The sequence below is a fragment of the Schistocerca serialis genome, chromosome 2 (genome assembly GCF_023864345.2).
Source record: "Schistocerca serialis cubense isolate TAMUIC-IGC-003099 chromosome 2, iqSchSeri2.2, whole genome shotgun sequence".
NCBI lineage: Eukaryota > Metazoa > Arthropoda > Insecta > Orthoptera > Acrididae > Schistocerca > Schistocerca serialis.
The window spans coordinates 167,298,061-167,323,403 of NC_064639.1; the positions used below are offsets into that span (position 1 = coordinate 167,298,061).

General features: G+C 37.3%; 1 protein-coding gene across 1 annotated transcript; it reads right to left on the reverse strand.

The window, feature by feature from the left end:
• Window positions 1-5,158: 5,158 nt before the first annotated feature.
• LOC126456877 (uncharacterized) lies at window positions 5,159-25,156 on the reverse strand. The gene is made up of 3 exons (XM_050092698.1): window positions 24,708-25,156; window positions 24,321-24,472; window positions 5,159-5,690 (listed from the first exon to the last, which is right to left on the reverse strand). Exons 1-3 carry the CDS (start codon window positions 24,891-24,893, stop codon window positions 5,408-5,410), a joined length of 621 nt encoding a protein of 206 aa, XP_049948655.1. The 5' UTR covers window positions 24,894-25,156; the 3' UTR covers window positions 5,159-5,407.
• Between the last annotated feature and the right edge of the window lie 187 nt (window positions 25,157-25,343).

The following is a 25,343-nucleotide window of genomic DNA, read 5'->3' on the forward strand; positions in this document are numbered from 1 at the left end:
CTGGCCGCCTCCTCGTTCCCCCGCGCTACCTAGAGAATTATGACTGCAATTAGACAGTTTTTTGTGTATATTTCTTGTACTTTCCTTTTCAGCATTACTTGACACTCAGTGACTATGCATTGATTAGCACTAATTTTGACATTTTCCACAAAGTACCGATGTGTACCTTTAGCTTTCTTAATGTACATGTATGGGGGGGGGGGGGCTATGTAGTGATCGTACAGTAATAACCTGCGTACAGTAATAACCTGTACTTCCGTGCATACTTATGTATATGTCTTTGCTATATTTACGATCTTTGGCTCTGCTTCGCCTAGAGAGTTGGAGTTGGTCGATTGTTTACTCTTGCACTGTGATGTTAACCTGTGAATGTTATCCGAATAAATCATTATTGTGCTGTAAGGAGTTGGTTTATGGGACTCAATACCTACCAAAAATCTACAAGGCTAACCAAAGACTGCGTTTTATTGGCAGGACACAGAAAATTAACAGACCTACTAAGGAGACTGCTTACATTATGCTTGTCCGTCCTCTTTTAGAATACTGCGGCGTGGTGTGGGATCCTTACCAGATAGGACTGACAGAGTACATTGAAAAAGTTCAAAGAAAGGCAGCATGTTTTGTATTATCGCGAAATATGGGAGAGTGTGTCACAGAAATGATACAGGATTTGGGATGGACATCATTAAAAGAAAGGCGTTTTTCGTTGCGACGGAATCTTCTCACGAAATTCCAATCACCAACTTTCTCCTCTGAATGCAAAAATATTTTGTTGACACCGACTTACACAGGGAGGAATGACCACCAAGATAAAATAAGGAAAATCAGAGCTCGTACGGAAAGATATGTGTGTTTATTCTTTCTGTGCGCTATATGAGATTGGAATAATAGAGAATTGTGAAGGTGGTTTGATGAACCCTCTGCCCGGCACTTAAATGTGATTTGCTGAGTATTGATGTAGATGAGGTATGGTGAGGAAAAAAAGAAAACAACCCTAATGACAACATGAAGCTCCTGACTTAGTGAGAACATCATTACATAAAAGGTGACAGCCATTAGTTGCACTGAACAAGAAGAAAAGGGAAATGGGGGTAGTAAATACAAATGACAGAGAGAGAGAATGAACTTTAAGAAGCTACTGTAAACTGAATTTGAGGAGTAGAACAAATGCCTGCACAGGTCAAAAAACTTTGCATTATTTTATGTACTGCTACAGTTTCGTGAGTGAGTGCCAGACCGAGATAAAGGTTGCACTGTTGTACATTATTGTTACTGATCAGCAAGAGATGAAGAGATTTGGTAACATATACTTTATACCTTACATAAAAATTCCCTGAGCTGAAGAAAATTTACGCAAATTAATAAGCAAAATTAGTTCCTGAAATTTTTTATTGAAAACACAACTGACTTTATTTCATCAGCATACTAAGCAGTGGTGCCTGGTGGTATGTGAAGCTGGGCGAGCACCAAGCTTTTCAGTGTCATGTTTGTCACATTTTTATATGAGAATTTTAGAATGGAATGATTTTTTTTTTTTAAATTCAGCATCTAGTTTTTTTATATTCTATCCCAATAAATTATATGAAAGTGATTCGAATCAAAATACAAAAAGTGCAATAGAATCCATTAAAATTATACAATAAATTTCGTAACTGGCAGAGCTGCCCTTGTGTTTTGACAGATGATCAGCAGTTGACAGCCTTTTGTTGCATAAGGTAAAATTAACCTGTTACTGTAAAGATGGTCACCCATTGGTTGACGTCTGCCATGTTGTAACAGTGATCTGGGATACTTTGTTTGAGTAGTGAAACTGTTAAAGCTTTGGAAATACATCACAGGATGAAAGCACAGTACAGTCATTCAAGTGTGTCCCCAAAGCAACTTTATGAATGGTGCAAAAAGTTTAAGAGAGGCACAACTTTTGTGTAAGATGCTTGGCACCCAAGCCAGGAATGCCACGTAGAGATGAATGAAGACACTGCTACAGGGGAAGAGCTTGAGAAGGAAAATGAATATTACTGTAAATGAAATAGAAACTATTTTGGATATTAGTTTTGTTCAACACACAATTGAAACTCAACTAACTCCACTGTGCAATTCAACTCAAATTTCCTACGAAATCATCTTTGTTCTGAACACCCATCTCACTTTCCAGACCTCACCCCAAGTGATTCATTTTCGAGTGTTTCCTTGCCCTTACAACTCAAATAATTCTTCTCACGAGGTATCCGTGCACTTTTGAGGAACATGGGGAACTTCTTTAAAATAAGTTGCAAGATGACCTGAGGAACTAAAACAGTTCTTCGTCTTAGGCATAGTATGACATAGCATATTTCCTTTGTTTCTCTTCCCCACTGCACCTTGTTCAGTTTCTTTGTCCCTGGTGATCAATCAGTAGGTTAATTACAGCTGATTATGTCAATTTCTTCTCGGAGATTGGTGATATTTGCTTGAAATTTAACATGGCCTTCCGTGTAAAGCACACGTCTCTGTGTTACAACTAACTCAAGAGAGCTTCAACTAGTGGCATAACTCTGGCAAAGAATTTTAACCAATAATGAGAACTAAACAGGAGAGAAATTTTTTTATGACCACAAGCTTGGTGCATTAAAGTCTCACTCTTTCCAGAATCACCTTTAAGTATCTAATTCATGAACTTGATAATGCTCACAGTTAACACCAACAATATTATGTCTAGCCACTTTACCACATTTGCCAATGTTGGCACTATGCTCAGTTTACAGTTGATTGAAATATAAAGTTACGCTGATGAGAAAACATTTCCTCCAAAACTCTTATCTTCATTACGAATTACAGGATGAACCAAAATGTTTATGATTGCTAATGAGCTACCAATGTTGATAAAGATGTGGGTGGACAGTATAGAGTAACCTAGCAGCATGGAAAGAAATTGGCGTTGAGAGGCAAGAAAGCAGGGATAAATTCATCTACCCAGAGTGGTGCAATATAAGGATAGGTTTATGCTACAGACTTGCTGCTGGCATATTGCTGCACACAGTAGTATTTATCCTGTAGCTGTTCAAGTCACTAGCTGAGTGCATTACTTGCAGCAGTGTGAAATGAAAATACTCTTTGCATCATTTGAGATCAGTAAGAGCAGTGTGTTCAAGACAAAAATGTGGTTACTGGCAAGGAAAATGAAGAAGAGGTATGGAGAGCACCTTTAAATGCAGAAAGTCTGGACAGTAGGTACTTTCACGTGTTTTACACACAGCTCAAAAATTATATGCAGCTCCAGGCCACTCATGGCCTGAAGATCCTTTTCCAGATAGTTACAAATGTCTTCACAAATTTACCAGGTTGCTTTAACTATTATTAAACCACAAAGAGTCAAACGTGAAGATTCAATCCCACATTACTAATGCAATTTCTGTGGACAAGTGATGATCTGTATGTCTCATGTCCCAAATAATGTTACGTTCAAAAGGGCTGCCATAAGTGCCTGTATAAAGTAGTCACCAATAATTCTTGCTCTCAACTCATAAACTCAGAGCAAACATTACTGTCTGCTTATCACAATTTCACTAGTATAATATTGGGAAAATTCAGTCAGTCTACAAATGAAATTGCTTACAGAACACTTCTGTGACCCATCCTTGAATATTGTCCAAGTGTGTGGGATCCATATCTAATGAGGTTATCGAAAGATACTAAATGTATACAAAGAAGAGTAGCACCAATGGTCAAATGACTGAATCTCGGAGATAATGCAAAATATCTTGCGAAAGCCTACTTATAAACTTACAAATAGCGAGAAATCTAGGGATGTAGTATAGTCTCCTCCATACACTCTTGCAGATTGTGAAGACAAGATTAAATAAATGACAGCATGTACAGGGGCATTTAAGCAGTCATTTTCTTCCACACTCCATAAGCGAGTGGACTGGGAAGAAATCTTAAAATGTGGTACAACGGGTCTGTCATACACTTCACAGGGGTTTGCAGAGTACATATGCTGATGGACATTTAGACATGTGGTGGGTAAGAAACCACGTAAATGAGGAGTAGTACTCTCAACAAAGCAGTCCCTAAAGCAACCAGTCATAGCCAGTAAGACACAGTGGGCTTGTTTCGACATCACTGATCCATGCCAGCCAGGTGTGAGCAGTGACACTTCAGCATGCGTACTAGCAGCGATGTTTGCAACTGTTTCCCCACTGTGGGTCTGCTGGCATGCGGCAACACCCAATTACAAGTACAATGGAGCATTCTACTTGCTGCTACATACAAAACTAGACTACAGTGCATTGCACACAAGGGAGCTACAGTAAAACAGCAATCACCAAGTTTCGCATGAAACTAGCAGCATTTATTGGTACATTATGAAAACATTAGGGCATTAAACAACCAAAGATGGATGATTTTACCATATTTTGGATAATATGTCAGATTCATTAAAGTAAAAGATCAGTCAAAAAGGCGGAAAATTAGGTCTAAACTTATTTGGAGTTGAGTGACACTGCAATAATATCACACTCTACCCCTGGCAGTATCAAGACATCTGGACATGCTTTTACAAGCTTGGACTTGACTCTCCTTCCCTCTCCAGTTGCTGCACTCATTTTCCTCCATGTGTAATAAGTGACTGTTCAACATACTTACTATCTTATACTCACCAACCTCTACACAGATAGTATTGCATCAGCTTTTTGCAAGTGACTTATGGATAGAAAAGGGCGATATAACACCAAGAACATGTGCAGAACTTGTTGCAGTTGCATCTTTTGAAATTAAACCATCATAAAAGAAGTTTTTTTAAAAATGAAAAAATAGCAAGATGAAAAAAAGACACCTAAGTGTACTTTGTATGGAGTACTATGAAATGAGAATCACAAGATAACTCTCAATGAAATAAAATTTTCTTCGGTTTCTTGCCATGATACACCCCAAATTGTAATAATGCCCTTTCCAGAAAACTACTGCTTCTTATTTTATTTTTAACTCCCAAAGAAATAACATTACTTATTATGAATGACAACTTTTTTTGGAGTTGCTGTTAATGAAATTTGTGTGCTGTACAATGCTCATCAATTCTCAACAAAATATTCTCTCTCACACATTCCTTACACACTATATTGAAATCTTTCATGGAAAAAACCAATTATTCCAAATTAACTTGCAATTAAAAGAAAATAAATATTCAGTAACTTCTAAGAAATATATATTTATTTATCAGTGATTTCACTTCTTACAATATATGTACATTCACCACTCATTCTTAAAAAAATAGATCACATCATGATTTTACTTAAAAAATTATATGTTGTTAGTATCATTTAAATAAATACATTCCTTTGCTTTGGTAATAGGCACTGTCAGTTAAGTATAAATGATTTACATTCACAAGAACTTTAACATGTTCTCCACTTCATTCAAAAGACATTCATCACACTGGCAGTGTTTTGGAGACAGTGCTTGAGACAGTAGAAGAGCAAAGCCTCGTAAAAAACATGATACCAGACTGACCACCAGGTATGTAACTGAAGAGGAACCATAGAAGTGCAACAATCTGACACGCAGCACAAAGCACAGTGAATGGTGTGCTCTGAACATGCAGTGCAAAATATAGTGTTGCAAATAAAGTACCAAAGTAGACAGAGGTAAAAGGTAATCGTTCCCTTGAACACAAATGCCGCAGGTGATGTAGAGGACCCCAGAGAAATGAAAAGCTGAAATGTAAAGAAGTCTATAATTAGTATGATGAAAATGTACTGCCACTACTACTATTACTACTACTGCTGCTGCTGCTGCTGCTGCAATAAATAGAACTGTACAGGTATACTGTACCAAAAACTTGTTATAATTCAACTTAATAACAACACATTTAAAAAAATTACTTTTGAAATATAGAAATACAATTTGTATTGGAAATTTAAAAACCTGATGCCATTCCAGAAGATAAGAGTTCTTGTGACTGTATGATGGAAACTGGTTTATGTAACACAGGTTGCAGCCAAAAAACGTATATAAATTCATTCTATGTATGCCTTTTCTTTGCTACCAGCATTATTTAATGCTATAACATTCTGAATCATGAACCATGGACCTTGCCGTTGGTGGGGAGGCTTGCGTGTCTCAGCGATACAGATGGCCATACCGTAGGTGCAACCACAATGGAGGGGTATCTGTTGAGAGGCCAGAAAAACGTGTGGTTCCTGAAGAGGGGCAGCAGCCTTTTCAGTAGTTGCAGGGGCAACAGTCTGGATTATTGACTGATCTGGCCTTGTAACACTAACCAAAACGGCCTTGCTGTGCTGGTACTGCGAACGGCTGAAAGCAAGGGGAAACTACAGCCGTAATTTTTCCCGAGGGCATGCAGCTTTACTGTATGGTCAAATGATGATGGTGCCCTCTTGGGTAAAATATTCCGGAGGTAAAATAGTCTCCCATTCGGATCTCCAGGCGGGGACTACTCAAGAGGGCGCCGTTATCAGGAGAAAGAAAACTGGCGTTCTACGGATCGGAAAGTGGAATGTCAGATCCCTTAATCGAGCAGGTAGGTTAGAAAATTTAAAAAGGGAAATGGATAGGTTGAGGTTAGATATAGTGGGAATTAGTGAAGTTCGGCTGGCAGGAAGAACGAGACTTTTGGTCAGGTGAATACTGGGTTACAAATACAAAATCAAATAGGGGTAATGCAGGAGTAGGTTTAATAATGAATAAAAACATAGGAGTGTGGGTATGCTACTACCAACAGCATAGTGAACGCATTATTGTGGCCAAGATAGACATGAAGCCCATGCCTACTACAGTAGTACAAGTTTATATGCCAACTAGCTCTGCAGATGAAGAAATTGATGAAATGTATGATGAGATAAAAGAAATTATTCAGGTAGTGCAGGGAGACGAAAATTTAATAGTCATGGGTGACTGGAATTCGAGAGTAGGAAAAGGGAGAGAAGGAAACATAGTGGGTGAATATGGATTGGGGGAGAGAAATGAAAGAGGAAGCTGTCTGGTAGAATTTTGCACAGAGCATAACTTAATCATAGGTAACACTTGGTTCAAGAATCATAAAAGAAGGTAGTATACATGGAAGAATCCTGGATATACAAGAAGGTATCAGATAGATTATATAATGGTAAGACAGAGATTTAGGAACCAGGTTTTAAATTGTAAGACATTTCCAGGGGCAGATGTGGACTCTGACCACAATCTATTGGTTACGAATTGTAGATTAAAACTGAAGAAACTGCAAAAAGGTGGGAATTTAAGGAGATGAGACCTGGATAAACTGAAAGAACCAGAGGTTGTAAAGAGTTTCAGGGAGAGCATAAGGGAACAATTGACAGGAATGGGGGAAAGAAGTACAGTAGAAGAAGAATGGGTAGCTTTGAGGGATGAAGTAGTGAAGGCAGCAGAGGATCAAGTTGGTAAAAAGACGAGGGCTAGTGGAAATCCTTGGGTAACAGAAGAAATATTGACTTTAATTGATGAAAGGAGAAAATATAAAAACGCAGTAAATGAAGCAGACAAAAGGGAATACAAACATCTCAAAAATGAGATCGACAGGAAGTGCAAAATGACTAAGCAGGGATGGCTAGGGGACAAATGTAAGGATGTAGAGGCTTATCTCACTAGGGGTAAGATAGATACTGCCTACAGGAAAATTAAAAAGACCTTTGGAGAAAAGAGAACCACTTGTATGAATATCAAGAGCTCAGATGGAAACCCAGTTCTAAGCAAAGAAGGGAAAGCAGAAAGGTGGAAGGAGTATATAGAGGGTCTATACAAGGGCAATGTACTTGAGGACAATATTATGGAAACGGATGTAGATGAAGATGAAATGGGAGATATGATTCTGCGTGAAGAGTTTGACAGAGCACTGAAAGACCTGAGTCGAAACAAGGCCCCGGGAGTAAACAACATTCCATTGGAACTACTGACGGCCTTGGGAGAGCCAGTCCTGACAAAACTCTACCATCTGGTGAGCAAGATGTATGAGACAGGTGAAATACCCTCAGACTTCAAGAAGAATATAATTCCAATCCCAAAGAAAGCAGGTGTTGACAGATGTGAAAATTACTGAACTATCAGTTCAATAAGTCACAGCTGCAAAATACTAACACGAATTCCTTACAGACGAATGGAAAAACTGGTAGAAGCCGACCTCTGCGAAGTTCAGTTTGGATTCTGCAGAAATGTTGGAACACGTGAGGCAATACTGACCCTACGACTTATCTTAGAAAATAGATTGAGGAAAGGCAAAGCTACATTTCTAGAATTTGTAGTCTTAGAGAAAGCTTTTGACAATGTTGACTGGAATACTCTCTTTGAAATTCTAAAGGTGGCAGGGGTAAAATACAGGGAGCGAAAGGCTATTTTCAATTTGGACAGAAACCAGATGGCCGTTATAAGAGTCGAGGGACATGAAAGGGAAGCAGCGGTTGGGAAGGGAGTGAGACAGGGTTGTAGCCTGTCCCCGATGTTATTCAATCTGTATATTGAGCAAGCAGTAAAGGAAACAAAAGAAAAGTTCGGAGTAGGTATTAAAGTCCATGGAGAAGAAATAAAAACGTTGAGGTTCGCCGATGAAATTGTAATTCTGTCAGAGACAGCAAAGGACTTGGAAGAGCAGTTGAACGTAATGGACAGTGTATTGAAAGGAGGATATAAGATGAACATCAACAAAAGCAAAACGAGGATAATGGAATGTAGTCGAATTAAGTCGGGTGATGCTGAGGGAATTAGATTAGGAAATGAGACTCTTAAAGTAGTAAAGGAGTTTTGCTATTTGGTGAGCAAAATAACTGATGATGGTCAAAGTAGAGAGGATATAAAATGTAGATTGGCAATGGCAAGGAAAGCGTTTCTGATGAAGAGAAATTTGTTAACATCGAACATAGATTTAAGTGTCAGGAAATCGTTTTCTGAAAGTATTTGTATGGAGTGTAGCCATGTATGGAAGTGAAATATGGACGATAAATAGTTTAGACAAGAAGAGAATAGAAGCTTTCGAAATGTGGTGCTACAGAAGAATGCTGAAGATTAGATGGGTAGATCACATAACTAATGAGGAGGTACTGAATAGAATTGGGGAGAAGAGGAGTTTGTGGCACAACTTGACAAGAAAAAGGGACTGGTTGGTAGGACATGTTCTGAGGCATCAAGGGATCACAAATTTTGCATTGGAGGGCAGTGTGGAGGGTAAAAATCGTAGAGGGAGACCAAGAGATGAATACACTAAGCAGATCCAGAAGGATGTAGGTTGCAATAAGTACTGGGAGATGAAGAAGCTTGCACAGGATAGAGTAGCACGGAGAGCTGAATCAAACCAGTCTCAGGACTGAAGACGACAACAACTACTACTACTACTACTACTACTACTACTACTAAACATTCTGGGACTTTCTTCATCCAACGCAAAAAAATTCATCATTCAGGGAGTTTCTTTACCCTTCATAAAATGATTCATTATTAGTGTTGCAAAACACATGAATTACAGTTATTGTGGACACCCTATAAGCCAGCAAGTTGTCTTTCATATTTACTTTCACAAGTCCCTCAACCGGTTTTATTCCTCAACATTCTGTCTCTTCCATGGCTGTAAGTATCAGGTGGTAGAAAGAAAATACTAATCAACCTTATGACGGGAATTAGTTTTCCACAGAACTCATTCTAGTATGTCCTCACATTGGAAAACTACCTGAACTGCACATCATATTTAATTTCAGTAAACTTCTTTTAAATGAGAAAGCTTTCAACTACATCTGGTTTGCGGGGCACTCAACTGCGCGGTTATCAGTGCCTGTACAAATTCCCAACCTTTGCTGTGTCCAATCTCGCCACTTTCAGGAATGATGAGGACAACACCAACTCCCAGTCATCTTGAGGCAGGTGAAAATCCCTGACCCCGCTGGGAATCAAACCTGGGACCACATGCTTGGGAAGCAAGAACGCAACTGCGAGACTGAACTACATGTGCAGCCATACTCCACAAACTACTGTGAAACGCATGGCAGAAGGGTACTTATCCTTGTACCAGTTATTAGAGCTTCTTCCCATTCCATTCTCATAAGGTGTGCAGGAAGAAAGATTGCTAAAACACTTCTGAGAGCACTATAATTAGTCTAATCTTGTCTTTGCAATCTCTCACATAGGTGATTCTTGAAACTTTGTAAGTAGGCTTTTTTGGGCTAGTCTGCCAGTTCAGTTTCTTCAGCATCTCCATGACGCTCTCCCATGGGTCAACAAACCCGTGAATATTCGTGCTGCCTTCCTCTGTATACATTCAATACTACTGTTAGTCCTATTTGCTTTGACTCCCACATAATTGAGTAATATTCTAGAATACGACACTTGAATCTTTTGTAAGCCATCTCCTTTGTAGACTGACTGCATTTAGTAGTCTATCAATGAACGAAAGTCTGTTGCCTACTTTACTGTCACTGAATCTGTGATCATTCCATTTCACATCCCTACAAATTGTTACACCCAGTTATTTGTATGAGTTGACAGTTTCCAGTTATGAGTCATCGATCTTTTGATCATCGGATCCTATGTTTTGTTATTTTATGAAGACCAGAATTTTACACTTCTGAACATTTAACATATGTTGCCAGGCAATCTTTGCACCACTATGAAATCTTGTCAAGATACAACTGAATATTTGTGCAGATTTTTCGGACATTACTTCAGCCGAGATCACTGTATTATCAGCAAAAAGTCTAAGGTTACTTTTAATAGTTTCTGCAAGGTCATTAATACACAACAAGGTGCCAAAAACATTTCCTCGTGGGCACCTCTGAAGTTACTTATACAGTTGTTTTTAATAACTCTCCATCCAAGCTCAGAAGTTGTGTCCCTCTTACCAAGACATCTTCAACCCAGTCACAAATTTCACTTAATATCTGATATGATCTACCTGACTGTCTTGAGCCACGGCTTTCAAGATGTCATATGTGGAAAGTACACGTTGGATCTAACACAACTGATGGTTCAGAATCCACACAGGCTGGCATCATTCTGTTCACGATACCTCGTTATATTTGAGCTTAGACTGTGTTCTAAGTTGACAACAAATAAATGTCAAGGATTTTGGGCAGCAGTTTTGTCAATCACTTCCGCTACTCTTTTTGAAGACAGGTGTGACCTGTGTTTTCTTCCAACCACTGTGTATGGTTTTTTATTCAAGGGATTTACAGGAGTAGATTATTTTTAAGAAAGGCGATAACTCAGCTGCAAAGTTAGTATAGAAGCTGGTAGGGATTCCACTGGGCCATGGACCTTTGTTTGATTTTTAGCAATTTCAGTTGTTTCTCAACACCACTGGCACTAATATCTATATCACTCATCTCTGCAGTGGGGTGAGTGCTGAACTGGGGGGGGGGGGGGGGGGGGGGGTAAAACTCCTGGATTTTAGTGTATGAAGGAACTTTTGGAAACAGAACTAAGCATTTCTGCTTTTAATGAGTTTGTTAGCATAGCCATCCTCCACAGCAAGCACAGAAATATGTGTTTTGTAAATAAAATATTTTTGCTTATTTTCTATCGTAAATTTGAGTTCCTGTCTAATCCATGATTGACTGGACACCAACTTAGGTGCTACTAACAGTGTTTACATATGATGCAAGTTTTTTTGGATTTTGTGAGAGAACTTTCAATAATTTTCTGCTACAGTAGTGACTGAAGGTTTCATGTGTTGCCCTTTCGACAGCCACAAATGTTTCATTACCTCATTAGCTATAGTGATGCTTTTTTTGCAACTATCACGCAGCCATCTCAGTTTCTTTAGACACTTCTTTATAGTGACTGTATACCACAGAGGATCCTTCTACTAAACCACAGAGGATCCTTCTACTAGGCTCATATCTATCACATGCATGGTTTTAAAATTGAGCCACAGTTATATATGTTGTTCTCCATAGCTAAGTGTTTCGAGTTCCTAACTGAGATATGGCACTACTACCTCTTTATCTGGTTTGCTGATCATATAAATCCTTCTACTTGTTTTAGTTGCCCTTCGTACTTTGGTAATTGTTGTTGCTTCACTGATATCGGTTGCAATGTGGATATCCTAAAAGAGGTCAGGTCTATTTGTTGTCATTACATCCAATATACTTTCATCATAAGTGGGTTTCCCAGCTTATCTGTTCTATATAGCTTTCAGAGAAAGCATTTAATAATTATTGTTGGATGATTAGTCTCCTCTAATGATAACAGTATAATTGGGGAACTTGTGTCCTAGTGAACGTGTGTTTTACTTAAAAGTTTTTTTTTTACATCTGTAGGTGAGTCTGGTGGTCAACTACAGGTATAAGTTTATGCCCATACCTGATACTGTCACTATCCATTTCTGATCTCTCAAGCCTTCTTGGTTCACACTGCTTTTTACAGTAATTTTCTTCCTATTCTGTCTGTGTCATCTTCAATTCTGGTGGCAAGCATGTGGCCATCTTCTTTAATACTGCTCATTACCACTTCCCTCCTTGCTTTATTTTGTCTAACTAGGCTATCAGTTCCATCCAACAGTTTTCGGAGATCTTCGCTTACTGTCCATACAGTCTTGCTCTTGGGTATATGGGTTACACAAAAGTGAAAAAAATTAAACTGTCTTCCTTGGTTTCCCACATTTGTTATCCTCATGTGGTATATGTAGACACTCCAGATTATGTGTTTGGTTTTTGGCTGTCTCCATTCTTGAGATGGTTTTGAACAGTGTATTTCACATCCCACTGCTTATGCATTCTCTGGAGCCGCAAATGCTATATTTGGTTTCATTTTTCTCCCTTTTATTGCTAAGCGCGAACTCAGAACTCTTTGTACAGACCCATTACTTTTTTTTAGAAGCAAAACCATTTTTCAGTCCCTACCTCTGTAATTTGATTTTCTATTGTCCTGTATTTTATTCTAGTCAGCAATTTTAAAATGTATTGGTTTCCTGATGGTTGGCACAAATACGGACGATGTTCAGAAAATAAAGAAATACTTTTTTCTGAAGGTAGGTTGTTTTTATTCAGGATTCTAACATACCATATTATTGCCCACTCTTTTGGCTACAAAACCCTATATTTCAACATAATCTCTGTTCAATGTGACTGCTTATACCATTCTGCTGGGAGGGTATGTATGTTCACATGGCAACATTGTACAAGTCAATGTCAGGGCCAACATCTTGTTGCATCAATTACCTCCCCACCATACACATACTGCTTCCTGTGGAGTGCATCCTTCATTGGGCCAAACAGATGGAAGTCGGAAGGTGTGAGATCCAGGCTGTAGGGTGGATGAGGAGGAACAATCCAATGAAGTTTTGCAAGTTCCTCATGGATGCGCAAACTTGCGTGAGACCTTGTGCTGTCATGGAGAAGGAGAAGTTCATTTATATTTTTGTGGTGACAAACATGCTGGATTCATTTCTTAAGTGAAGGTAGCACAAAACATTTCAGAAATGATTGTTACACTATGAGGGAGAACATCATACAGAATAACCCCTTCTGAGTCACAAAAGACTGTCATCATGACTTTACTGGCTGAGGGTGTGGTTTTGAACTTTTTCTTCATTGGAGAGGTGGTGTGATACCACTTCATGGATTTTGCTTTGTTACCGGTTCGAAGTGATGAACTCATATTTCATCACCTATGACAATGTTCGACAAAAACTGTCACAGTCAGCCTGCACCATGCACGCAATTCGGCTCTTTATGATTTTCTGTCAGGCAGCGAGGAAAACAGTGGGCATACACCTTTGTGTACCCCAAATTGTGGACGAGTGTGTCAGCAGTACCAACAGAGACGTCCAGTTGTGCAGCCAGGTGTTCAATTGTGATCCACTGATCTACTTGAATAAGCGTGTCTGCATGTTCCAACATTACAGGAGTTACAAATATATGAGGCTGGCCAGCATGTGGGAGACAGGGCAGGTTTGTGCAACTTTGTTGCTATGGTGACACACACCTCACCCAACAACTCACCATGCTTTAGTTCAGTGTCAGGTCTCCGTAGACTTCTCCAAGCACCTATAAGTACCTGCAATATTCTACTTTTCCATCAAAAGAAACTCAATGACAGCACCCTGCTTGGACTGCACCTCCGTTAAAGACACCGTTTTGAAGGCTATATACAGTACCTATTGGAGCTTCATGCACTATGGGGATGAAGCAGGAATATTTCACATGTCCCACAACAAATTCCATTTTTTTTCAGCTGAAATTGGCCATAGAAAAAAAAGTGTTCCATTACTTATTGAACAGCCCTCACTTTGATGGTAACCTAATACCTAATTTCTTTTCCGTATAACCAGTTATGGTCTTGTGTGCAGTCAGATTTGGGGTTTCATGCATAGTTGTTTTGAGACCAAATCATTGAAAAATTCTGAATGTGACTGACAGATTTGCTGAAAATTTTATCATTATAATAATAAAAAAGTTAAAATCTTAAGTTTGCTTCCTGACTCACGGTCAATAGCAAAAATAGTTCATGAATTCAACATTCTCATTGTTTGGATAAACTAACCCAAAAATTAATGAAAGAGCAAGGCATTCTTCCAGTTTTAGTAAAGAAGAAAGGAGTAGGTATAAGTGAAGAAACAATCAGAAAGATCCAGCAGGTTTTTTTGAAGATGATGAAAACAGTAGAATGTGTCCAGGTTGCAAAGGTAGCAAAAGAGTTGTTATAAATGGAGTTAAAGTAACAAAGCAGAAACGACTAGTACTGTCAAATTTAAATGAACTTTATGTAGCTTCAAAAATTATCATCCTTAATGCAAAATTGGAAGGTCAAAATTTTGTGACCTTCACCCTAAGTGGTTTATTTTGGCTGGATCCTCAGGGAAACACACCGGTGGAGAGTGGTGAGACTTGATGCCTTTTTTACATAAGCGGTAGGTATAAACATCAGAAAAGAACTAAAATGTGTAATAAATAGTCAGTTTTTAACTCTTTCTGTCCCTATTTTTAATTCAATCCTTTGCCATTTACCATCATCATAAAAAATTAAAAACTAAAGCCATGCACAATGGATCAAGTCTCACCATATGTGGGACACTTGATCCCTTTTACGGGGAGACTTGATCCGCCACTTTATTGTGGTAAATAAAACAATTTATTCATTATTCAAACCAAATTTTATTTTGTCTATAAGATTAATAAGGGGAAGTGAGGTTTACTAACAAAAGAAACTCACATAATAACTTTAGAAAACAAATTCATTCATGATCTCTAGAGGCATTGCTTGAGGTGCAATCTGTAGCCTACAAAACATGTTATGAGATCATAAAAAATGCCACTAAGTTATCAAATGTATATTTTAAATAGTTTAAATTATTGTCAAAAAATTAGAATCAGCATGTTTAGTGTATCCAAGATCATGTACGAGATAAAGCACATTCACACAAGGAAAAAACAAGTATACTTCTTGAGAAAGTCAATAATGGTTGCCTGTGTTTGAAGTATTGAACATGATGAAATTATAGACAAACATACAAATTATTGAATATTAAAGCCCTCAAATTTGACACTGTTAAAAATGAAACAGGTAACTCTGTCATTTTTTGAAGAAAATGCTGAAGATGGAATGACTCATACAATTTGGTTCCTTTCAATGTTACATGTGTCTTCAGTTTCTGGCCACTTGAACCGTTGGCCCTCTATTTTTCTTGCACATTTTATAGTGAAATTCTCTTCGTCAGGAACATTGACAATCTCTCCCACATAATGTTTTTCTGTTTTCTTTGTTTGGAAGGTAGCAATGATCCATTTTCCAGTGCCTGGTTCATCATTCAAAATTTCATCAGAATCACTGTTACTCAAATTCTCCAAGTCATTATCAAACTCACATGGAGACAGTTCTTCACTTTCTGGAGTTTCTACTTTCGGCTTATTTGTTTGTTTCTTGTTTTCAAAGTTCAGCCTCTTAGGTCTTCCCACAGGTCTCAATCTTCGTGCATTTCTTGCTCTGAGTTCTTCCTCAAGTTTTATCAGAGTGTTTGTTAGGATTGCGGTACATGCTCGTTTTCTTCCTCGTCTAGTTGTAGTGCGAGCTGCTGCCTTAGGGTGTGGTCTGATATCTTCAAAGGATCTGTATCCAATAGGGCTAGGTCTAATTCTGGAAGATGAAGGTGTTGATACTGAAACAAACTCTTTTGGAGAATCACAAACTTCCACAGATTGTAAGTGGTCTGTTGTATATGCAGACAAAAATTCATCATCTGTAAATATATCAGAGTTAAATGGCCATATGCCTGAAACCTGAAAACCACTAATCACGTTGCCGAGTGTAAAAGCTTTAGGGAAAGCTCTACCAAAAATCTCGGAGATATCATAGATAGAGATAGTTTTCCCTGGATGCGCTGTCATCCAGTCTCCTGCAACAGAATTGTAATATGCCTTCAGTGGACCATACACTGACCTATCATGGGGCTGTATTTTATGGGATGTATGGGGAGGAACTGTCAAAAGAGTAATTCCATTTTCTTTTGCAAAATGTAAGGATTCCAAACTAATATGCCTATTATGATTGTCCATGATAAGTGCTTTGTGTTGATCACTGCATTTTACATATTTATGAAAATGTTCTAAAAACAAAACAAAATTATCAGCTGTCATCCAACCCCTGGAATGAGTGGAACCACTGGTTCCAGGAGGAGCTCCATGCAGCATCCCATCCTGCCAGTTCACACGTGGAAAGATCATGAAAGGTGGGATGTGGCCTCCTATAGCATTTATTGCACAACATGCTGTCACAAGTTCACCTCTCTCGGCAAAAGTCACTTTTCCTACCTGTTTCTCTCCTCTTACAGCCACTATTTTTCCTGGTTTGTGGACTGTAGTAAGACCTGTTTCATCTGTGTGCCAAATAGATTCTGGTCCAAGAACTTCCCTAGCGATAATTTGAAGAAGATTATCAAAAAACTGTCTAACATTGTGTTTATTAAAGCTGCTTCCTCTGCTAATACTGGTTCCTTCTGGTGTACGAAGAGAGTGTTCAGGATGCCTTCTCATGAAACCTCTGAACCAGTCATTTCCAGCTCTGCCCTATTTCTTCCAATTTTCAGGAATTTTTTTTTTTATTTTCAGAAGAAAACTGATATGCAAATGCACGCACACCTTTTGCACTCAGGCCATGGTGTAATTTGCTTGCCGTTTTCAAGTATTCAGATAAAGAATTTTCCTCCTCAGCTGAAAACACCTGAGACTTGTTGTATGTAGAAGAATAAAACATTTCAGTATCTTGACTTAACTGCTTCCCAACATAACATTTTAAGGTCATTAGTGGGACTTGAAATTCTTTTGATGCTCCTCGAAAACTTTTTCCCCCAAAGCGCGCCATTACTGCAAGTTCCATACTTCTAGAGTCAATTTTTTTCCTAGCTTTGACTCCCTCTTTCCTCTTATATGTAAGACCCATAGTTCTGCAATATAAAGCAAAATTAAGATACTTTTTGTTTTAGTTTATTAGACCTAAGTTTCATTTTCATCCATATTGTATAATTCAATGCATTATATTACAATAAAATGCCTATATAATAACATTTGTTGGGTGTTGTATGTTTTACAATAATGTGATACCAGGAAACAATTAAATCTTTGGGAAACATTTGAACAGGGACACTTGATATGTGGATCAAGTCTCACGAAGTTCTTGAGGATCAAGTCTCCCCATAAGACACAAGTAAGCAAAATTGCTTCTGAATGCTCCCTAACCTACAAATAGCATTCATTTTCAGTTATACTTTATGCCTTAAAGTATGGACTTTTATGGGAAACAGTTACCAGCATTATTTCCTACAGAATTAATATGTAAAAATAATTGGATTCACTTACCAAAATAAAAGTTAATTCAGTGAAAAATCTTTCTTTCCCTCTTACTGGACAGCAACAACAGTTAAACTCACAGATGCAAATTACAACAATGGAAAGTGGATGGCAAGAAACACTGATACCAACAAAAAAAAAAAAAAAAAAAAAAAAAAAAAAAAAAAAAAAAAAAATTAATTCCCCAAAATGGCCAAAGTAATGGGAGGAACAAGTCTCCCCACAGATCAAATCTCACCACCCCGTGTGTTTGTTTATATAATCAAAATGTCAAACTGATGACTGCGGGTTCAAAACTCAGTTATCTTAACTACAAAGAGTTGCTAGATATAATGGCCTGTGACACTAACTGTTATGACTGCGTGATGAGTTTGTGTAATAAATGCCCTAGTAAGGAAACCATTATTGAATTGTTTCACAAATATGATGAGGAAATGCCAGATAGTATTACCTTCATACAGTGGCAGAAATGATAACAGTGGTTAAATCTCAGGAAGAGTACTTGAAATCTTTAATTGATAACTTTAAAAAACTCAAAACGCCCCACTACGTTTCTAAAATCCAAAGTAAGTATTTGAAGGACGAAAAAGCACGACTTTATGAAACTGAATGCATAGTGCTAGCTGATTTGCAGAAAATTTTACATTTGTGATTCAGGATGCAATACAAGGGTACCACTGGGTCAATGACCAGGCAACAGTGTATCTATTTATTCTCCACTTTAAAAATGAGAAAGATGAAGTTTGCAGTTCTTCAATTTGCATTCTAAGCAACTACTTGGAGCACAACAGTTTGGCTATACATGTGTTTCAAAAGTATGTAATAAATTACATAAAAGAAAATTTTTCCAAGGTTGAGAAGCTGATATACTTTACAGATGGAAGTGATAGTCAGTATAAGAACAAAAAGGATTTTTCAGATATGTGCAACCACAAAGTAGAGTTTGGGTTGGAGGCTGAATGGCACTTTTTTGCATCTTGCCATGGTAAAAATGCATGTGATGGAGTAGGAGGTACAACAAAACTTGAAGTAACTAAAGCCAGCCTACAAAGACCAATCACAGACCAAACTCTCACAGTACGGGACATGTAGTAGTAGTAGTAGTAGTAGTAGTAGTAGTAGTAGCTGCTTTATTCATTCACAGATCTCTTTTTACAAGGATATAGGACATGTATGTTTTTTGCAAGGATAATATTAAAGGCATTACCTGTTTTCTTATCAAGAAAGAAGAAGTAGTTCTGCATATGAAAACAACACTTCAACCAGATTTGAAAACTGTACAGCAATAAAAGGAACAAGGCATTTCCACAAATTCCTTGGTATTGCAGAAAACTTAGTTCAATGCTATGTAACATCAGAAACCGATATTTATGAGGATCATTGTGTCAGTAAAATTACATCTCTGTCTTTAACGCTGAACGACATAATGGCACGTGTGTATGATGTACAGTGGTGGCTTGCAGAGGTTGAAAGAATAAGTTTGGAAAACAATGATGTTTTTGTGCATTTTTACCACCCTGCTGGCCCAAGAACATTATTCAATAAATCTACTAGTGAGAAAGTTTGGATACCAATGAAAAATGTTTTAAGGAAACTTTCAGTGCTTGAACTTACCACAGCAACTGGGGGGTTGCATTATTAAAAATAAATAAAGTAAATGAATATTGGGTGATAGTGTTAACTAAATAGATTCACAATTAAATGTTATTACAATGAAACAATAAACCATTTAAATAGGCAACAGCTATAAGATCAGTTGTACAGTAATCTGAATTATTTCCCCATTTTCATAAATTCATATCTTTGTTCACAGTCAGATATCAAACTAAGCCGAAACTTCACAAAAAATTATAATTTTCAAGTTTAAAAAATTCATAAAAAATTAAGGAAACATTTATAAGTGTTCTTGCTCTATATGGGGCTAGTAGTGTATGATATCTAACTATAGGAAAAAAGATTCTCATAAATTACTCGTTGTTTGTTGTTTTTGGGCCTAAAAAGTGGATTTTTGAAAATTTGGATACCAAACATTGGAGGTCATTTCGACTGGTTATTTTTGAATTTGGGGTATTTTGTGTAATAGACAATGTTGTAGAGGACACTTTTTAGAAAAACAATCATGTCAATTGCAAGGTTGTAACTTACCCAGTGCAGAGATATTCATATTTTTGCTAACGTCTCTAAACTGAAACATCGTTGTGTGCTTACAAACAAAAATGGACGCCATTCGGTAAAGGTGAAAGGTAACTTTTTTGTTTTTTTTTTTTTGTTTTTTTTAACTGTTCTGAACTTCTCAATTATAGGGTAATCACATATAAAAAAAATTAAAATATTTAAAAGTGGTCAAGCAACCAACTTATTTTTTATTGGACCACTTTGTTTGGATTGACCCATATTCAACTTTTCGCTAATCTCTCCAGACTGAAAAAGCGTCACGCGCCTACAAATAAAAATGGCCACAAACCAGTAAAGGTGCAAGATAAATTATTTTAAAAAACTGTTTTGAACTTCTCAAATACAGGGCAATCACATATAAACAAATTAAAATATTTGAAAATGGTTAAGCAACCATCACTGGGCCACTTCCTATGGACTGACCCTTTTATATAACTGGGTACGTGATCAAAAATTTTTGTTGCAGCACTGTGCACCTGTTTTTGTGTGAAAGTCAATGTTAATGTGGAGTAATGAATGTATTTTTCCTTCTGTCATTGTGATTATGTACATAACTGCATAACTGCTCATTTTGAACTGTAGTTGATTATTTACAACAAACTTCACGAGGGAATAAATATAGAAACAGCTTCTGCAATGAACCATACATATGTTGGGTTGGTGCTTGCTTCCATGCAGTATGATCAGCCCAAGCAGAACAGCTCTGTAAGGAGGGTCAATATGGAGTTGGTTCGGCTGCTTCGGGCAGCTGCTGGGTCAGACATGGGTTTGATTCCTGTTGATGCTTTTAGTAGGTTGGATTTCACTAGGCGTGGGTTGCATCTCAGTAGGAAAGGAAAGGCTATCAGGAGATTAAGAAGCAAGGTAGATGAATTTCTTGTTTGTCTGTAAGATTTAGAAACAGATAATGCAATAGAAGTGCTTTGTCTGTTAAAAAATCGCGTAGTCACAGATATGGAAAAGCTAAATGTAAGTGGATATAAGCTTTCAGCGTACATAAGTAGACAATACGGAAAAGAGTTGCCATATATTTTAAGGGTTAACATAGTGTGAAAAACTTAGAAACTAAAAATTTTGTGTAGAGCAACATATAAAAGAATGTGCCCCTGAGCTTTAACCAAATAATGGCAATTTTATAATTGTAACTTTGCAGAGGCTTCTAATGGAAAATTTTCAACTATTCTTGAAAAATTTTGATTCCTACCCGTCAGACAGAGGGAAGGAAATTATTACATGTGGGGATTTCAATGTACATTTTCTGAAAGGGTTTGACAGCAATAATGATACTGAAGTACTACTCAGTTCTTTCAATTTGACATCAGCTACTGATTTTCTTATTTGGATAGTAAAGGGAAGCAGCACACTGATGGATAATATTTTCCTAGGCCAAGATTAAATTTAATCCAATAAACATTTATCCTGTCAAGAATAGTCTTTCTGATAATGATGCACACATAATTACAGCATATGATATTGCTCCAGACAGTAATGCAAAACAGTCATCCAAAATGGTGTGTTCAATTAACCATTGAACAATTTCAAATTTTAGGGAAAGTTCGCAGCAGTTAGATTGGGATGAGTTGTGCCAGGAACCTGACACTAATTTAAAATCTAACTTGTTTCATGACACATTTGTGAGTATTTTTCAAAACAGTTTCTCTACGAAAATAGTGAAATATAATTCTGACAGAGCATATAAGTTTACTGAAGGGATAAAAATATCTTATAACTGTAAGAGGGAAATGTATCTAATAGCAAAAAAGAATAATGACCCATAAACAGTCAAATATTATAAAAAATACTGTAAGATATTAAGGAAAGTTATTAATAAAAGTCTAGAAGGGTGTGTATTATATCTGAGATTAGCAGCTCTGATAAAAAATTGAAACAATTTGAAATATCGCAGAAAAGAAAAACCGCAACCAAGAGCACAAGAAGACTTTATTACCATCAAACTGTAGGAAAAGTTAATTAACAAGAAGTCAAAGGTTGAAAATATTTTTAATATAATCATTTTTTAGATGTTGAAAAGAGGATCCACATGTTCATAGCAAAAGGCAAAGCTGTATGTGGAAGAGACAATACCAATGTAGTTTGATAAAATGAAAATTCTGCCTGTCTCTCCTTCTAAAGATAGGAAAATAATAAACTCAATGGAATGTAAAAGCTTTCATAGAATTGATGGCATCTTCAACAAAGTACTAAAGGTTTGTTCCCAACAGATAAGTAGGATTCTCAGTCACATGTGTAATAGCTCACTGAAACAGAGCAGTTTTTCTGAGAGATTGAAATATGATATTGTTAAACCATTGCCTAAAAATGGGGATACGGCTGATGCCAACAGCTACCACCCAACCGCACTTCTTACTGCTTTGTCCAAATTCTTGAAGAGGTAATGTATTCAAGAGTAGATTTACACATTTATAAAAATGAAGTACTAACAAAATCATAATTTGATTTTCAGAAAGGCTTTACAACAGAAAATGCTGTATATGCTTTCACTGATCATATATCAAATGCTGTGAATAACAAAATATCACCAACTGGTGTTTTCTGTTTTTAATATATATTAATAACTTGCAACTCTACAGGGTGTTTCAAAAAGAATACACATATTACAAAGTATTATTTTGTCTAAACTCTTGATTGCTGTGCCTCGACTTGGTTACTGGAGAAACAAATATATAGTCTAGTTTACATTAATAGCTGCTAGATGTCAGTTGTCTTCTGTCTTGCTTGGTAACTGTCATATGTTTAAAATGACTACTCCACAACAGAAATAATTTTGTGTTCTCAAGTTTGCAAAGTGTAATTCTGTGATTACAGTGCAAAGACATTTCACATGGTGCTTCTAAAACACCAGCCAATTCTTTTTGTCACTGTATAACACATCAGCAAAATGGTTTATTGAAACTGTGGAAGTAAATATTTACCCCTCTCTCTGAATCTGCTCCAGAGGAAGGGAATCAGACAATGAATGACGCTGTAGTCGAGTCAGCAAAAGAAGATACCTGACAGTTCCAAAGGACTTTCTATGTCTGCTCCACGCTTCTACCTGAACCTATCTTGTAAAAAGATTTTGTGTATATCTTTATCGCATCATTTCAGTGTTGTAGCAGCTCTATAGACGATTAGGCCTACTGTTTTTGCCTACAGTCATTTGTGCTTCACAGTTTAAACCTGGCAAGAGCACTGCCAGCTGTCAGGGACATTCTTTTTCTGACTCTACTATATTACTAATAACGGGCCCCATAATGACAATAACTCTAAATAAACTTTACACATCATTATATACAACAACACATGTGGCAACCAAGTGACCAGTCTACCAACCAACAAAAAACTCAACTGTTATACCACAAAAGAATGAAACAAATTTTTAATAAAATCACGAAGATATCTGAAACACACTGGCAAAAACAAAAATGTAAAAGGCAGACTTGTAGGTAGCGCAACCACTGCTATGGTAATAATCGTCTTAGGTGTTGGTATCCGCTTCAGCTATATTTAGTCCTTTATTATTGGATCACTACCAATTTCATGGCACTAAAAGCCACATCTTCAGGTGTCATATGTTCACTTGAAGATGTGGATATTAGTGCCATGAAACTGGTAGTGATTCAATAATAAAGGACTAAATAGAGCTGAAGTGGTTATTAATTCCCGAGAAAAATATAACAGACACAATCTACTTCACATTTGACACCAAACTTCCCATAATATAGTGATATTGTTTGCTACACCCCTTACTTCATACCAAATCTTTGTGCGAACTATTGTAACAAATTCCTTTAAACAGCAACAAGAAACAAAGGGGCTACCATAGGAGGGAAAAACAATGAGAAATTCAACTCAAATGTAGCCTACGTATCTGTTAATAGTATTATTTAGCACAAACATGAAACTAATTGATAATGTTTACACAGAACCAGACACACAGCATCAAGGCAAACACAGTTTGTACAACTCAATCCCAGCACAGAAGGGATACTTCCACCATTCAAGGAATGTAATGTCCGAGATAAGCGTTATTGAACTAAAAGGTTTACTCATGGCCAGTTTCATTTACACACATTGTATTCAGGTGTGTAAAACATCTAGTCAATGTAGCTTACTAAACATAAGTAACACCATCAGAACAATAACAAAATCTAATCTCCGTGATTCTTTTATAATCATATCCACAGAATTCATACAACATCGTACATATGATAGTGACAAATAATGATTGCAGACTAATACTGTTCCTTCACTGTATAATGATTTTGGTCTGAGAGCTGTATTGGCTACCTCCCACTTATTTACTACAATTATGTTACACACTTTAATGAAATTCTAACTAAATACAAGCTAAATAAGGTCATACAATACCTGCTAATTACAAATAAGCTGCCTAATGTGTACAGGAGTGCGAATTTTCTTGCTTTCAAGAGCAGAACAGGTGTATACATAGCAGCAAGGATGAAACAGAGGCAACCCATTCCGAGGCAAAAACAAAATCCTGTGATTCTCTGAATCCGGCCCTGAAAGCAGATACGAAACTGAATCAGAATACGTAATATGTACCCCAAGTTTCATGAACATTGTAGCTCATTTATGAAGGTACACTAGTTTTTCATAGCAAGCGTCAATGTTTATGATCAATTCCTATAGTGATAAATTGGTCACGCTGCACACGCAGTTAGGAGGCTTTAAAACGAAATGCCGCTTCTTTCAGGTGTTCATTACGAATTATAGGGAAAATTATACTATACTAACCATACGTGGACAGCAATCTTTCTGTGCTTCTGCAAACCATCCATCTGGTGCTTCGTCATTTTCGCCCGATCTCTTAAACCACCTACCAACTGACGTGGCTGGAAAAACAGCAGGGATACTAAACTTTGTCTGTGATTTGTCATTTCTTAAGAGATACTCGTCGAGATCCCTTTTCAGATCTGCCATAGCTTGTTTACATTATTCACACATTGTAAGCCTAAGCAACAACTGTCACTTCAACGCAAAGATGTGACGCACTCAGACACAGAATGTGTGTGTAAACAGAGAGAATAATTAATTACACCCAACACAGCTCTAAATGAAAAATCAATAGCTAAGAAATCCTGTTATCTGTAACATGATTTTCCATTTTTAGTTGGTCATGAAAACACGAGTGCTGATTTCCCTGACCTAAAATACATTGGGTACTGGGTAGCATTCATCTCACGCTAGGTGAGAAGAGTTCTGCATCATAGTGACGTGCCCGCTACGTCATCGTGGCATAAATAAACCTAAATCCGACTTCATGCATACGTATATCGATCTTTGCAGTTGTACCCACACCACAGAGGTTGTACGGTAACGTGGAAGCTAAATGTAAATACACATATACAAACGAAATGACAGCAGTTGTGT